Consider the following 14,670-nt stretch of genomic DNA (forward strand, 5'->3'; position numbering starts at 1 on the left):
TTCTATGATTTATGTGATTCATATTCTATTGTGACTTTATTATATCTCTCTTTATTTATTGTATTCAAGCTGCTAACCGCTTCTGCGAAACCGTTTATTACTTTGTGTTTGTATCTAGATAAAGTTACTATTACTTTTGGTTAACTGTTAATATTTCTTAGCGAATGATTATCTATTTTTTAGTTTTTTACGATGACAATTGGCTTACGCATTATTAAAATATACGATTAATTTATTCTTTTATTATTTGCGATTCTGTCTCAAATTACCTCTCCTACATTCTCTGAGATCAGGTTCCCGTGGGAGCTTGTACAGAGTTTTCTAATGTCATGTCCTGCAAAGATTGTATACTTTCATTGCCGATATCGCGGCGGATCGAATGTACACACGCGACAACATTTGCCGTCCTCTCTCTCTCTCTCTCTCTCGCGTCGAAATATTCTAATGCTTAAATCTCGGAAACGAAACAAGATATACCTTGAACCAAAAAGTATGTGTTTTCTAATGTCATGCCCTGCAAAGATTGTATACTTTCATTGCCGATATCGCGGCGGATCGAATGTACACACGCGACGACCTTGACGCGAGAGAGAGAAGGACGGCAAATGTCGTCTCGTATGTACAGTCGATCCGCCGCGATATCGGCAATGAAAGTATACAATCTTTGCAGGGCATGACATTAGAAAACACATACTTTTTGGTTCAAAGTATATCTCGTTTCGTTTCCGAGATTTGAGCATTAGAATATTTCGACGCGAGAGAGAGAGAGAGAGAGAGGACGGCAAATGTTGTCGCGTGTGTACATTCGATCCACCGCAATATCGGTAATGAATGTATACAATATTTGCAGGGCATGACATTAGTAGAAAACACGTACCTTTTGGTCAAAGGTATATCTCGTTTCGTTTCGGAGATTTATGCTTTAGAATATTTCGACGCGAGAAAGAGAGAAGGACGGCAAATGTCGTCGCGTGTGTACATTCGATCCGCCGCGATATCGGCAATGAAAGTATACAATCTTTGCAGTGCATGGCATTAGAAAGCACATACTTTTTGGTCGAAAGTATATCTCGTTTCGTTTCCGAGATATGTCCCTTAAAGTGCGATGTATCTTTTCGTGCGAGAGGGAGAAGGACAAGAAACGCCGTTGCGTTTCGAATTTCGATCCGCGCAGATTTCTGCAGCGAAAGTAAACAATTCCTGCAGCGCATGATACAAGAAACAATGGCCTTTTTGATCGACAGTGATATCTCTCGTCTTTTACGAGATATAAACTTTAAATTACGCTATTAATTTCCGCGCGAGAGGGAGCAGAACAGCCATCGCGTGTCGAAATTCGATCCGTGCTGAGTTTGCCAACGATAGTACTCTATTATTTACTTTAGGTAGAAAAAGTAGAACAAATAAATTAATTTCATTATTATTTTATATACTATATATTTTCCTTTAATATAAATTGTGTCTCCTCTCCTGCAACTTTCCTCACATTTCCTTTATCACCGGGTACTAACGACGCCTCATATTTTGCCGCAATTTATACGTTACTGTATGTGATGTCAGCTTACGCGTGCGCACGAACACTTTCGCGACTGTCGCGAGGGAGAAGTTTCAGTAGCGTTCTGAACGCCCGGTACGAATCATCGGCCTAATAACTTGCGTGTCGTATCATTGCTTGTCGTTGTAATAATCGCTCGTGTTGTATTACTCGGTTGTTGTACTGATCGCGACGTGATGGTGATGTAATTTTTACGTGCAATAACCTTAAGTTAGAAAATGTGCTATAGCTATTATCGTTAAGGTTACTTTACTCATTATCGTTTATTGTGCTAGTGTTTTCTTATATAAACAACCGCAAGTACTGCATTCTGTTGGCGTTCGATTTGATAATCAAAATGTATTATCTAGTTTGTGAAAGTGGATACTATGGTGTCTATTGTAAAAGACTGTTGAAAAAAAGATGTATTAAATATCATGCATTATAGCAACTAATGGTAAGTACAATAAAAATTAAATGTACAATCTTTAAACTAAATATCTACAACATACTCGACACATACAAATTCTTATATATATTTATTTACATAATTCATTCCTTTGTAATAAAAGTACGAAATGTTATAATTGTAAATACGTAATTATTAAATATTTTATAATTATTAATTTTGCTTTATGACATTTTAGAAAGCAAATTTATCTTGCAACAGATTGCAGATAATTTAAATGAGAAAATTCCAAAAGTATGTTTACCAACTTCAACAATGACAGGTATTATAATTACGTTAAATTAATATATTAAAATGTTATGTTAAAACCCTTTTATTTAACATTATAATTATATTCACATGTAAGGTATTTTAAAAGCTTATAAAATGTATATATAGAATTACTTTTATTTTATTTTTATTTATATTGTTTTACAGGTTCATCACTGACTATCGATACCAATCCTACAAATATTGATACATCAAATGTGATATTAGATATCGAAGAAAGTACTTGCGTTTCTTCACACAATTACTGTGATACTGAACAATATATACAAAAGTCTGATTCTAACTTGACACTTTGTGGTGCAAGTGACAAAGATAGTAATAATAGTTGTGCACGTTTGACAGAAAATACTCTTCCTATCGATAAGAATCTTAAGACATTAGTGGACAGTAGCAATGTGATGAGTTGTAAGTATATGATGCATATACTTAATCAGATTGTAACACATTATGCAATAAATATTCTGTATGCAGTTTTTCGCATATTTTGCATGACAAAAAATATTTATAGTTTTTGTAGACATAACTTACTGGCAATAAAACTTTCTCTACTTTATTTTCTTAAATATTTGTTTTACAGGTTCATCACTGACCATCGATACCAATTCTACAAATAGTGATACATCAAATGTGATATTAGATATCGAAGAAAGTACTTGCGTTCCTTCACACAATTACTGTGATACTGAACAACATATACAAAAGTCTGATTCTAACTTGACACTTTGTGGTGCAACTGACAAAGATGGTAATAATTGTGCGCGTTTGACAGAAGATGTTCTTATGGATAAAAATTTTAAGACAGTGGATAGTAGCAATATGATGAGTGGTAAGTATATGATGCATATACTTAATCAGAGTGTAACACATGATATAATAAGTACTCTATATGCAAGGTTTTTACATACACTTTTACTGTACATGACAATATTTACAGTTTTTGCAACATAAGTTAATCGCACTAAAAAGTCCTTTTTATTTTCATAAATTTTGTTTCACAGATTTATCGCTGGCTGTTGATTCCAATATTACGTTAAATAGTGATACTTGGAATGCAATATGTGAAATTGAAGGTGGTTTGATGATATCAAATATGCCTTCTAATATAACAGAGAATTTTCAATGTGGTGATGAATGTAATTCTACTTTTACAATTTGTGAAAATGCAAATGGTATTGAGAAATGTAAAACTCCTAAAAAATGTCTCAAAACATCAGAAATACGAATTGTGTCTAACATATTAGTAACGAAGACAACATTTCCAACGCTCACACAGAAGACTGATAATATTACGTGCAACAATATTCAGTTGAATAATACGTATAGTGTTACTAAAAACAACAATGTTTTTCCAACTGCAAACAATACTTGTCATCGATAATGTTTCAAATGATACGTTCGTGCCAATTACAGAATCTACATTCATAGAAAATCAGTTGACATCAGATCATGCAATCAATAATAATGTTGATTCTGATACCTCTTTTACATCTACATACTTGTAAGAATAAATCTGATGATAGTTTTCATATGTCAGTCTGTACATCTGAAGATGAAACATGATACAGATGAAGATGAAACTAAAAGTACACATGAATATACGACTAATAGAAGTAAAAGTAAAATAGTGAACAGTACATTAAATTTGACATCATCTTGTTCATCTAAAGTAGATGTATGTGATGATAGAAGTATGTATGTGGAAACTTCTGACAATCCTAATTTGAAACGAAATATGTGCCCATATTGTAAAACATTTCAAACGCAATTTGCAAGGCACTTAGAAGCAGTACATAAAACTGAAGAAGATGTGAAAAAGTTCCGTTTTTTACCTAAAGGTAAATTATTATATACAAAGTCACCAAGAACACCTAGATAGAATATTTTGAAATTTAATTAAAATCGGAAATCTAATATATAGAAATATTGAAGAAAATTATTATTTATCAGAGCCTTCCTTTGTAATACTTTATATCTTTGAAATTATAAAATGTAATTATAAAGTGATAAAGTTGAACTCTCTTAAAATTAATTACCTAAATTTGTATGAAAAATAAAGTTTTTATTATTTTACTCTATTTCATGTAGACCTACATATTAGACATTCTACTATTATTAATTCTTCCTCATCTATGTAACAGTTTATGCATTTTAATGCATTTTAAAGGTATCTTATGTAAAAACTTTTGGTAATCATAATATTTGATCAAACAATATCTGTCTGATACTTTTCCGTATTAACAGAAACAAGATGTTCTAAGTTTAAATGTTAGTGATTCAGTAGGTGTATTATGTGTAAAAAGTTTAATAATGCACCTTTAATTTAATTGTAATTTATTATACATTTTGTACACATTATTTCAGGTAATCCAGAACGAAAGAAGATTATAAGTATTCTTAGACGAACAGGAAATTTCACATATAATACAGATTCCAACCTAAATAAAGGAGATTTAATTGTATGTCGACGTCCAGGGAAAAGTTTTGGTAGACATGCAACCGATTTTATTCCTTGTGCAAAATGCAAAGGATTTTTTTCTAAAAATAATATAAGACATCATTTTGCATTATGTGCTCAGAAAATGGAATATCCTCAAAGAAATGTAAAAATATTGGGACGTACTGTGGCTTGTCGTATACATCGCAGTGCAAATACACCATTAAGAAGATTGGTATTCCCAGTCATGAGGGAAGATAATATAACTCAAATTATTAGATATGATGAGCTCTTAATTGCTTATGGTAATAAAATGTGTGAAAAGTATCGTTTACAACATCAGCATGATATGATCAGAGCACAATTGAGATTACTTGGCCGATTTCTTATTGCTATGAGGAATATCGATAACGATATAGTAGATTTTACTTCAATATATGATCCAACAAAATATGAACAATATATCAAAGCTGTCAATGAACTCGCACAGTTCGATGAAACGACTTGGACATATAAAATACCATCCATTGCATCATCTTTGGGAACACTTGTGAAACAAGTTAGGCAAATTTTAAGTATGTGCATTAAAAGACAAGAATTTAGCAGACAGACCGTGGTAGAAAATTTTTTGAAATTACTGGAAGAGGATTACTCTGTCAGTGTAAATAAAATTGTGCTTGAAACTCGAGGACATCGAAAAAGACAAAAACATAATATCTTGCCATCTATAGATGATATTAAGATATTGAATGCTTATCTCAAAACTGAACGCACAAAAGCTTGACAAGATTTATGAACAAATGATTTCTTAATTCGAGCATGGCGTATATTAGCTAAAACAACATTAGTATCTGTTATGATATTTAATAGAAGACGTGCTGTTCACCAGTTGAACTAGAGCGTGCTTTAATTGAAAATTTGAAAAATTGTGTGGCAATTTCAAAAGAAGAAGCACCTGAATTATATAAATCTTTATCGAAATATGTACGTATGACAATACGTGGTAAATTAGGAAGAACGGTTCCCGTGTTACTCCATGAAGAAATATTACAATGTATGCAAATGATTGTTAATTGTCGTAAACATGCTGGTATTCCCGAAAGTAATCCTTATATTTTTGGTATATGTACAATAGATAAAAAAAGACACAAATATTTAAGAGCATGTGTATTAATGCGAAAATATGCTATACTTTCCGGGGCGAAAATACCAACTTCGTTACGAGGTACAATGTTGCGGAAACATATTGCTACAGTATGTATTTTATTAGAAATATCTGAACATGAAGTGAATGATCTGGCGGATTTCATGGGTCATCATGAAAAGATACACAAATCGCATTATAGACAGTCAGTTGTAACAAAAGATTTAGCTATATCACGTTTACTCAAATACGCACAAGGAGAAGATATAACAGATGAAAGTGATAAAGATACAACAGATGAAAGTGATACAGTTGATGAAGATGAAAATAAGGATGAAAATGAAGATGATCCAACCAATGATAGTAACACATATTTAAGTTCAAATATTTCTGATACTTCATCACTATTAATAACAACTAGACAACAATCTAAACAGCTGTCTAGCAAAGAAAAAAATATTAATGTAGGGAGAAAAGAAGGTATGTTTGAATAATTTCTATATTAAATAGTATTATTAAATAGTATTATTATTATAGTATAATTTCTATATTAAATATGTATTGCGCTTCTCGTTAATAGTACTTATGGTAAATATACATATACAAGAACACTTTAAATAAATACTATGTAAAATAATAAATAAATGGTAGATATAAATAATATAAGAAAAAGAGAACTTTTTTTATTATTATTTTTTATATCAATTGCAATTATTTTATATAAATTGCAAACTTTTGTCAATTTTGCAATTTTACTTTGCGTTTTTTTAAATAGTCATTTTTGTCATATATATTTCATATTATATATTTGATTAAATTCTTTCTATCATTTAATTATTTAGGCATTCATCTAAAAATATATTCATCTAAATGTATATACATGTTATATGTGCATGCAAATTTTTCATTTCAGTAAACAGTTTAGCTCCTACGAAAAAAATTAAGTATAATACAGAAAATGTGATCGAATCAGACGAAGAATGTAATACAGAATTAGATTTAAACATTTCCAATACTTTATCATCAAAAAAGACGAAGCAATCTAAACAAGTGTCTACTGGGAAGAATAACGTAAATAATAGTATAAAGAAAAAGAAAAGTAAGTTCAAATAATTCTTAAGTATACATGTTGCTCTTTATCAAATGACATATTTCGTAATAAATATACTAAATTACAATATACATAATTTTATTATTATTTTAGCATCTCCTTTTGGTACTACAAGAAAAAGTACTCGTAAAATCAGATGGACAGATGATGAACGTACAGTAGTTTTATCTTCATTCCAAACTGCCATAAAAAATAAAACATTGCCATCTTTTCGTAAAATTAACGAAGTAAAAGCTAAATATCCTGTATTTAAAGGGCCGTACAAGTGCTCAGATAAAAACTTGGTTACATAACCAAATAAAAACTAAAAGAAGGACCTAAATCTATTATCAACATGTGTCATTAAAATTATTATTGTCACATAAAGAAGATTATTATTTGTGGTAAGTTTCTGAAATGTCTTAAAATTATAAGATAATAATAATTATAATTATAAATTATAATTATCCTCTCTGGCTAACTATCCTCTAATCACAGCAAAACATTATTTTTATTTTTATTTCAGAAAATCAATCGTTCCAGATTGTGCAACATTCACAAATAATTCTTGCTTAAACCTAGCGGAATTCTTCATAAATACAAGTACTGCTTCTAAGAGAATACTACATGCTACGATGAAAACTCCATTTTTACGTTACAATTATAGAGATTCAAGATTATTTAGAAGTACTTAATAGATAAAAAGTTTTTTTTCTCAAGTACAGCCGACTTTCTGAAAATGATAATTTTTTTTAAATAACGCAAACTGTGTTATGTCTTATATTATTTTTTAAAAACAAACTTTTCCTTTTTGCACAAGGAATAGCAACAAAAAGTACAGCACTTGTAAATCTCATATTATGTTCTTATTTTGTTCTTATGCGTTCTTATTTTGATTATTGAGGATATATGATATAATTAGAACATGTATGATGTCCCTTATGTTATATTTTATGTCAAACCATTTGAAATCGTTATGTTTCTGTTACATTTAGAATTACATTTCTATTGCATAGTTAATTTGTAATGGCATAATACTTTAAATAAACAAGAAAGCAGAATCATTTAGTTGAAATTTTTTAAAGATTGGCACATGCATCGTTCCTAACAATAAATTAACATAATATAATATCATACAGTTAAATATATGTGACTATGAAGTATAAATTAAATATTCCAATACCTTTTAATATTTTTTAATAAATGAAATATACCAATAATCTTTTGATGGTATGAAACAGAGATATGAAAATGATAAAAATGCTCCTAATAGTTTTACTAGTAAATTATTTACCATGAAGCGAGCGAACGAGAGAGCGAAAGAATGCGAGAGGGCGTGAGAGCGAAAGAACGAGAGAGCGAGAGAACAACAGAGTGAGAGAGCGAGAGGGCGAGAGGGCGACCGAACGAGAGAGCGAAAGAACGAGATGGCGAGTAAAGGAGAGAGCGAGAGAACGAGAGGTCGAGAGAATGAAAGAGCGAGAGAGCGAGAGGGCGAACGAGAGAGCGAAAGAACGAGATGGCGAGCAAAGGAGAGAGTGAGAGGGTGAGAGGGTGAGAGGGCGTGAGAGCGAAAGAACGAGAGGTCGAGCGAACGACAGAGCGAGAGAACGAGAGAGTGAGAGAGCAAGAGAGCTAGATTTAGGTTTGAATTTTGACAATTTGGGATTTTAAAGAAAAGTACAACCTGGCAGTTTCAACGACAGTGTATATAAAATATATACTTTTTAGTGACATAATGGTTCGTTTGACGACTTACTGTACATATTGTAGCGGTATAAAGGTAGTTTTGACGACTAGTCATCAAAAGAACCTTTGTATGGCTATAAACTGTATATCTGAATCGAATGGTGTAAAGGTTATTTTGACGACCATATATACCTTTATATGGCCTTTAGTGACTATCAAACTAATCACCGATCTAATCACTATGGTGATAAAGGCAATGCATGCGCATGTACGTTTTCCGCAATTTTTCTGCGGCATATCACTTTATCTAACCTATGCTCATGTCGTTACATGCCTCAAATACTCTTGTCGTAATACCGCTCCAGTTATAGTTACGGCTCGTGTTGTGTCTTCAAATAAGTATATTATTGAAAAGAACATATATCAAAATACGTTACAAAAAGTAACATCGTTTTGCACTACAGATATTTTACTATCCGCTGTTCTCAGACTCTTTTTTTCTTTAGTATTAATCTATACAAATTTTTTAGACAATCCCTTTTGGAATATTAGATCCCTTAAAAAACCTTTTTAAAAAAGATAAAATTTATACGCTAAGTACATAAAAAATCCCAAATTTTGTAACGTATTTTGATATATGTTCTTTTCAATAATATACTTATTTGAAGACACAACACGAGCTGTAACTATAACTGGAACGGTATTACGACAAGAGTATTTGAGGCATGTAACGACATGAGCATAGGTTAGATAAAGTGATATGCCGCAGAAAAATTGCGGAAAACGTACATGCGCATGCATTGCCTTTATCACCATAGTGATTAGATCGGTGATTAGTTTGATAGTCACTAAAGGCCATATAAAGGTATATATGGTCGTCAAAACAACCTTTACACCATTCGATTCAGATATACAGTTTATAGCCATACAAAGGTTCTTTTGATGACTAGTCGTCAAAACTACCTTTATACCGCTACAATATGTACAGTAAGTCGTCAAACGAACCATTATGTCACTAAAAAGTATATATTTTATATACACTGTCGTTGAAACTGCCCAACCATAAAAAAAGTAGTCAAAACTGCCAGGTTGTACTTTTCTTCATATTACTCGAAAACTAGGAGCAATTGTTTAAAACGGTTTGTTGCATGTTGTTCTACAAACATTTGCGCGTATTTTCACATTAAATAAAAAAAGTGTCGTTAAAACTGCCGTTGGACATACAGGGTGATTCAGAACAACCACGCGTCCTTGCAAAGACGTATTCTAGAAGTAATTCTGAGACGATTTTTCCTCTACTAAAAGTTTGTCCGAAGTTTACTTTATGAATTATGAAAGGAAATAGTTAGCGAGTAACGGGCCGAGTATAAGAGGCAGACAGGGGCGGCGCGCGACGCGACTTACCGCGGCGCTTACGCGGGGCGCTCAGCTGATCACTGCACACACGATACCTAAATACATACATGTGATACACACACACACACACTCCCCTGTGCAGATGTTCGATGTTCTCATACTTGACGAATTGTAGCTTGACGGATGAATAATTTCACCGTGGATAAGATCGCACTTCACGTTTCCATCCACAAATCCAGTTACAAATCCACACCGAAGTAATAAGCCAGAAGTCTTTTCTGTCATAAATTGTCATCACGTATCGATACGCACTCGGATTTACTGACGCACTTGAGTGATAAACGAATCTATCGATTTATTATTGCTAGTCGCTACCGATAAATCATTCGGCGACTGAAAATTATTCAAAGAAAGAAATACACATTACGCACAATCACAGTAATCAATCAGAAATTTTCTGGATACGTCTTTTATAAATTGTATCACGTATCAACACTTTCACGGAGTTATTCACACACTTGATCGATAGAATGAGGCATTTACGAATGCCTCTCTATCGGTTCATCACTGTTAATCACTACCGGTTAATTATTCGGCGATTAAAAATTATTCGAAGAAGGAAACGCGTTACATACACAACCCGACTAAACCCGACGCGAAGATAACTCGATAACAACAATCAGACAGGTTATGTTTTTACAGTGCCTTAATTCGTCAAGGCTGACTTATCGATCGAATGTAAATCAGATCGATAAATCAGATTGATACTATGATGACCGACAGTGGGACGCTTCGAAACATTCGTACTGCCAAGTACGAATCGTAGATAATGTCTGCCTGTAACGTGTCGATTTTTTAAAAATAATTTGCGAACTCGAAGAGAATGTTCCTCGAAAATAAAATATTTGGTTGCCCTGAAAAGGGCAGATTAATTATTTTAGAACACTTCTTTTTACAGCAAATGTTCGAAGTGTCCGCCGTCCATTGTGATGCACGCTCTCATGCGTCTCAATAAATTTTCTTGCGTTTTCTCCAGAACTTCGTCCTCGATTGACAAAATGGCATGGTAAAGTTTGTCATTTAATTCTTCGATGGTCTCGGGAAGCTGCCTGTAAATGACTTCCTTGCAGTAGCCCCACAAGAAATAGTCCAGTGGATTGAGATCTGGAGATCTTGCAGGCCACCGTCTCGGGCCATACCGGCCCATCCAACGTCCGGGAAATTGCTGATTTAAAAAATTTGTTACGATTCTGGCGTTATGTGGACCAACACCGTCCTGTTGAAATACAATTTTATTTCTATTTATTAACGGTACTTCTTCCAGAAAGTCCAGCAGATTTTCCGCCAGAAATTCCAGGTACGATGCGCCATTCAATGTTTCTGGAAGAATAACTGGGCCCAATATTTTTGTACCCATAATTCCAGCCCAGACGTTCAGTTTCCAACGACCTTGGAAATTTCTGTGTCGTGTCGGTCGAAGATTCTTGGCGTCCCACACATGCATATTGTATGAGTTCAAAATTCCTTCTCGCGTAAACAGCGATTCATCGCTGAATATTACGCAAGACGGAAGTTCTGGATCTTCGTTCACTCTTCTGAGGAAATCCTCGCAAAATCTCTTCCTCCGAAGATAGTCTTCTTGTCGTAAATGTTGCACGTGAGTGTAATGATAGGCGTGCAATTTTTCTTCTTTCAATATCCTTTGGACTGTGGAATAAGACAATTCGTGCTCTCGAGCAATGTCCCGAATACTAGTTTCAGGTTCTTGCTCAATAGCACGAACGACTGTTTCCACGTTTCGTACGTTTCTCACATCACGATGTCTACCAGTGTCTTTTTTCTTCGGTAAAACGCTTCCGGTTTCATATAATCTTTGAGCTGCTTCAAGTATAACGCTAGGCCTGGGATGTCTTGCTCGGTACGGATTCTTCTAATAATCGAGGGATGATTGATTGCAGTATCGATTGCTTCATCCTATTTATACTATCTTTGCGGAGGGCTGATACCCCCTCCGCGCCCCGCGGCTCCGCGACGTGCGACTCGCGGATGTCTGCGATTCGTCCGCGGAACGGTGCTGGTCCACATAACGCCAGAATCGTAACAAATTTTTTAAATCAGCAATTTCCCGGACGTTGGATGGGCCGGTATGGCCCGAGACGGTGGCCTGCAAGATCTCCAGTTCTCAATCCACTGGACTATTTCTTGTGGGGCTACTGCAAGGAAGTCATTTACAGGCAGCTTCCCGAGACCATCGAAGAATTAAATGACAAACTTTACCATGCCATTTTGTCAATCGAGGACGAAGTTCTGGAGAAAACGCAAGAAAATTTATTGAGACGCATGAGAGCGTGCATCACAATGGACGGCGGACACTTCGAACATTTGCTGTAAAAAGAAGTGTTCTAAAATAATTAATCTGCCCTTTTCAGGGCAACCAAATATTTTATTTTCGAGGAACATTCTCTTCGAGTTCGCAAATTATTTTTAAAAAATCGACACGTTACAGGCAGACATTATCTACGATTCGTACTTGGCAGTACGAATGTTTCGAAGCGTCCCACTGTCGGTCATCATAGTATCAATCTGATTTATCGATCTGATTTACATTCGATCGATAAGTCAGCCTTGACGAATTAAGGCACTGTAAAAACATAACCTGTCTGATTGTTGTTATCGAGTTATCTTCGCGTCGGGTTTAGTCGGGTTGTGTATGTAACGCGTTTCTTTCTTCGAATAATTTTTAATCGCCGAATAATTAACCGGTAGTGATTAACAGTGATGAACCGATAGAGAGGCATTCGTAAATGCCTCATTCTATCGATCAAGTGTGTGAATAACTCCGTGAAAGTGTTGATACGTGATACAATTTATAAAAGACGTATCCAGAAAATTTCTGATTGATTACTGTGATTGTGCGTAATGTGTATTTCTTTCTTTGAATAATTTTCAGTCGCCGAATGATTTATCGGTAGCGACTAGCAATAATAAATCGATAGATTCGTTTATCACTCAAGTGCGTCAGTAAATCCGAGTGCGTATCGATACGTGATGACAATTTATGACAGAAAAGACTTCTGGCTTATTACTTCGGTGTGGATTTGTAACTGGATTTGTGGATGGAAACGTGAAGTGCGATCTTATCCACGGTGAAATTATTCATCCGTCAAGCTACAATTCGTCAAGTATGAGAACATCGAACATCTGCACAGGTGAGTGTGTGTGTGTGTGTATCACATGTATGTATTTAGGTATCGTGTGTGCAGTGATCAGCTGAGCGCCCCGCGTAAGCGCCGCGATAAGTCGCGTCGCGCGCCGCCCCTGTCTGCCTCTTATACTCGGCCCGTTACTCGCTAACTATTTCCTTTCATAATTCATAAAGTAAACTTCGGACAAACTTTTAGTAGAGGAAAAATCGTCTCAGAATTACTTCTAGAATACGTCTTTGCAAGGACGCGTGGTTGTTCTGAATCACCCTGTATATATATATATATATATATACAGGGTGATTCGTATAAAGTAACCGATTTAAATATTACTGAAATTTGAAGACATATGAAAAAAGAGTTTATACCGATATGTTCAGTACAAAGGGGGAGACCATGTAACGGATACGATTATTTTATGAGTAGAGGTGTTGAGGACATTTCAAAGTCAACTTCTTTTTTTTAATGGGATGTTGTATTTTTTATTTTATAGGATAGTAGCCCTTTTTAATATAAATTCAATGATACATTACATAAAAACATTCAAGGCCAAAAATACATGATAAAATAAAATTCAAATGTATGATCTGTATATCCGTCTGTCGTTCGCTTTGGCTCTCAGTATGTCTAGGTCTATGTTTATGAGCTGTGTTTCCTTTGGAAACTGCTATCATAATGTTATTATTACGAAGATTGTAAGGACAAGTGATGCTTACAAACGTTGTGAGTGCCAAAGCGAACGCAGCCTTAGTATGAGATTAGTCGTAGCACTGAACGTAATGGCTAATTACAATAATTCACAAATTGTAGGCATTTTGATAACTTTTGGTGAATGTGGAAAACATGCAGCTGAAACTGCAAGAGTATTAAATGAACGATATCCAGATCGACATAGACATAGTGCCCGTTCAATATTACGGATTATATCACGAGCAAGACAATTTGGTACACTACAAGTAAGAAAAAACCGTCAACGATCACATTATGAAAGAGGCAATGAAACCAACGTAGTTGCCGTTTTGACAGCAGTTAATTTGGATCCGCATATAAGTATCCGTAGAATTTCAGAACAAACACAGTTGCCATTTTCTTTAATACAAAGAATTTTAAAACATAGGCATTATCATGCATACCATGTAAATCTTAATCAAGAGCTTCACGGGACAGATTTTCAAAATAGAACAAATTTTTGTGTTTGGGCTTGGCATATGGTAGAACAAACTCTACAATTTTTCCATACTGTTTGTTTTTCCGATGAAGCGACTTTTAAGAGTAATGGCTGTGTAAATCGGCATAATATGCATTATTGGTCAAGAGAGAATCCACATTGGAGGCAAATTGATAATCAACGTGTTTGGAGTATAAACGTTTGGTGCGGTATTTTGAATGGGCACATAATTGGACCTCATTTTTTCGATGGGACACTAAATGGTGCAACTTACTACAATTTCCTTGAGAACCATTTGTCACTATTGATAGAA

General features: G+C 34.2%; 1 protein-coding gene across 3 annotated transcripts; it reads left to right on the plus strand.

The window, feature by feature from the left end:
- Positions 1-1,484: 1,484 nt before the first annotated feature.
- On the plus strand, positions 1,485-8,005 carry LOC105279214. 3 transcript variants are annotated; one of them, XM_011338849.3, is made up of 6 exons: positions 1,485-1,991; positions 2,182-2,265; positions 2,421-2,678; positions 2,851-3,099; positions 3,272-4,108; positions 4,635-5,761. In XM_011338849.3, exons 2-5 carry the CDS (start codon positions 2,259-2,261, stop codon positions 3,649-3,651), a joined length of 894 nt encoding a protein of 297 aa, XP_011337151.1. In that variant the 5' UTR covers positions 1,485-1,991; positions 2,182-2,258; the 3' UTR covers positions 3,652-4,108; positions 4,635-5,761. The 3 variants fall into 3 exon arrangements, with proteins under 3 accessions (XP_011337151.1, XP_026824933.1, XP_011337150.2); XM_026969132.1 differs by lacking the exons at positions 1,485-1,991; positions 2,182-2,265; positions 2,421-2,678; positions 2,851-3,099 and adding exons at positions 6,765-6,950; positions 7,056-7,345; positions 7,468-8,005 and having other exon boundaries at positions 3,684-4,108; positions 4,635-6,331; XM_011338848.3 differs by lacking the exons at positions 1,485-1,991; positions 2,182-2,265; positions 2,421-2,678; positions 2,851-3,099 and having other exon boundaries at positions 3,684-4,108.
- Positions 8,006-14,670: the final 6,665 nt, after the last annotated feature.

Source organism: Ooceraea biroi, chromosome 4, assembly GCF_003672135.1.
Source record: "Ooceraea biroi isolate clonal line C1 chromosome 4, Obir_v5.4, whole genome shotgun sequence".
Taxonomy (NCBI): Eukaryota; Metazoa; Arthropoda; class Insecta; order Hymenoptera; family Formicidae; genus Ooceraea; species Ooceraea biroi.

What these genes read in the sequence shown, in the direction of transcription:
- LOC105279214 (XM_011338848.3), top strand. Translation starts at nt 3,787, where the DNA reads ATGATAGTTTTCATATGTCAGTCTGTACATCTGAAGATGAAACATGAT. An exon ending in GTTCCGTTTTTTACCTAAAG is followed by an intron (nt 4,109 to 4,634) that starts GTAAATTATTAT and finishes ACATTATTTCAG; the next exon opens with GTAATCCAGAACGAAAGAAG.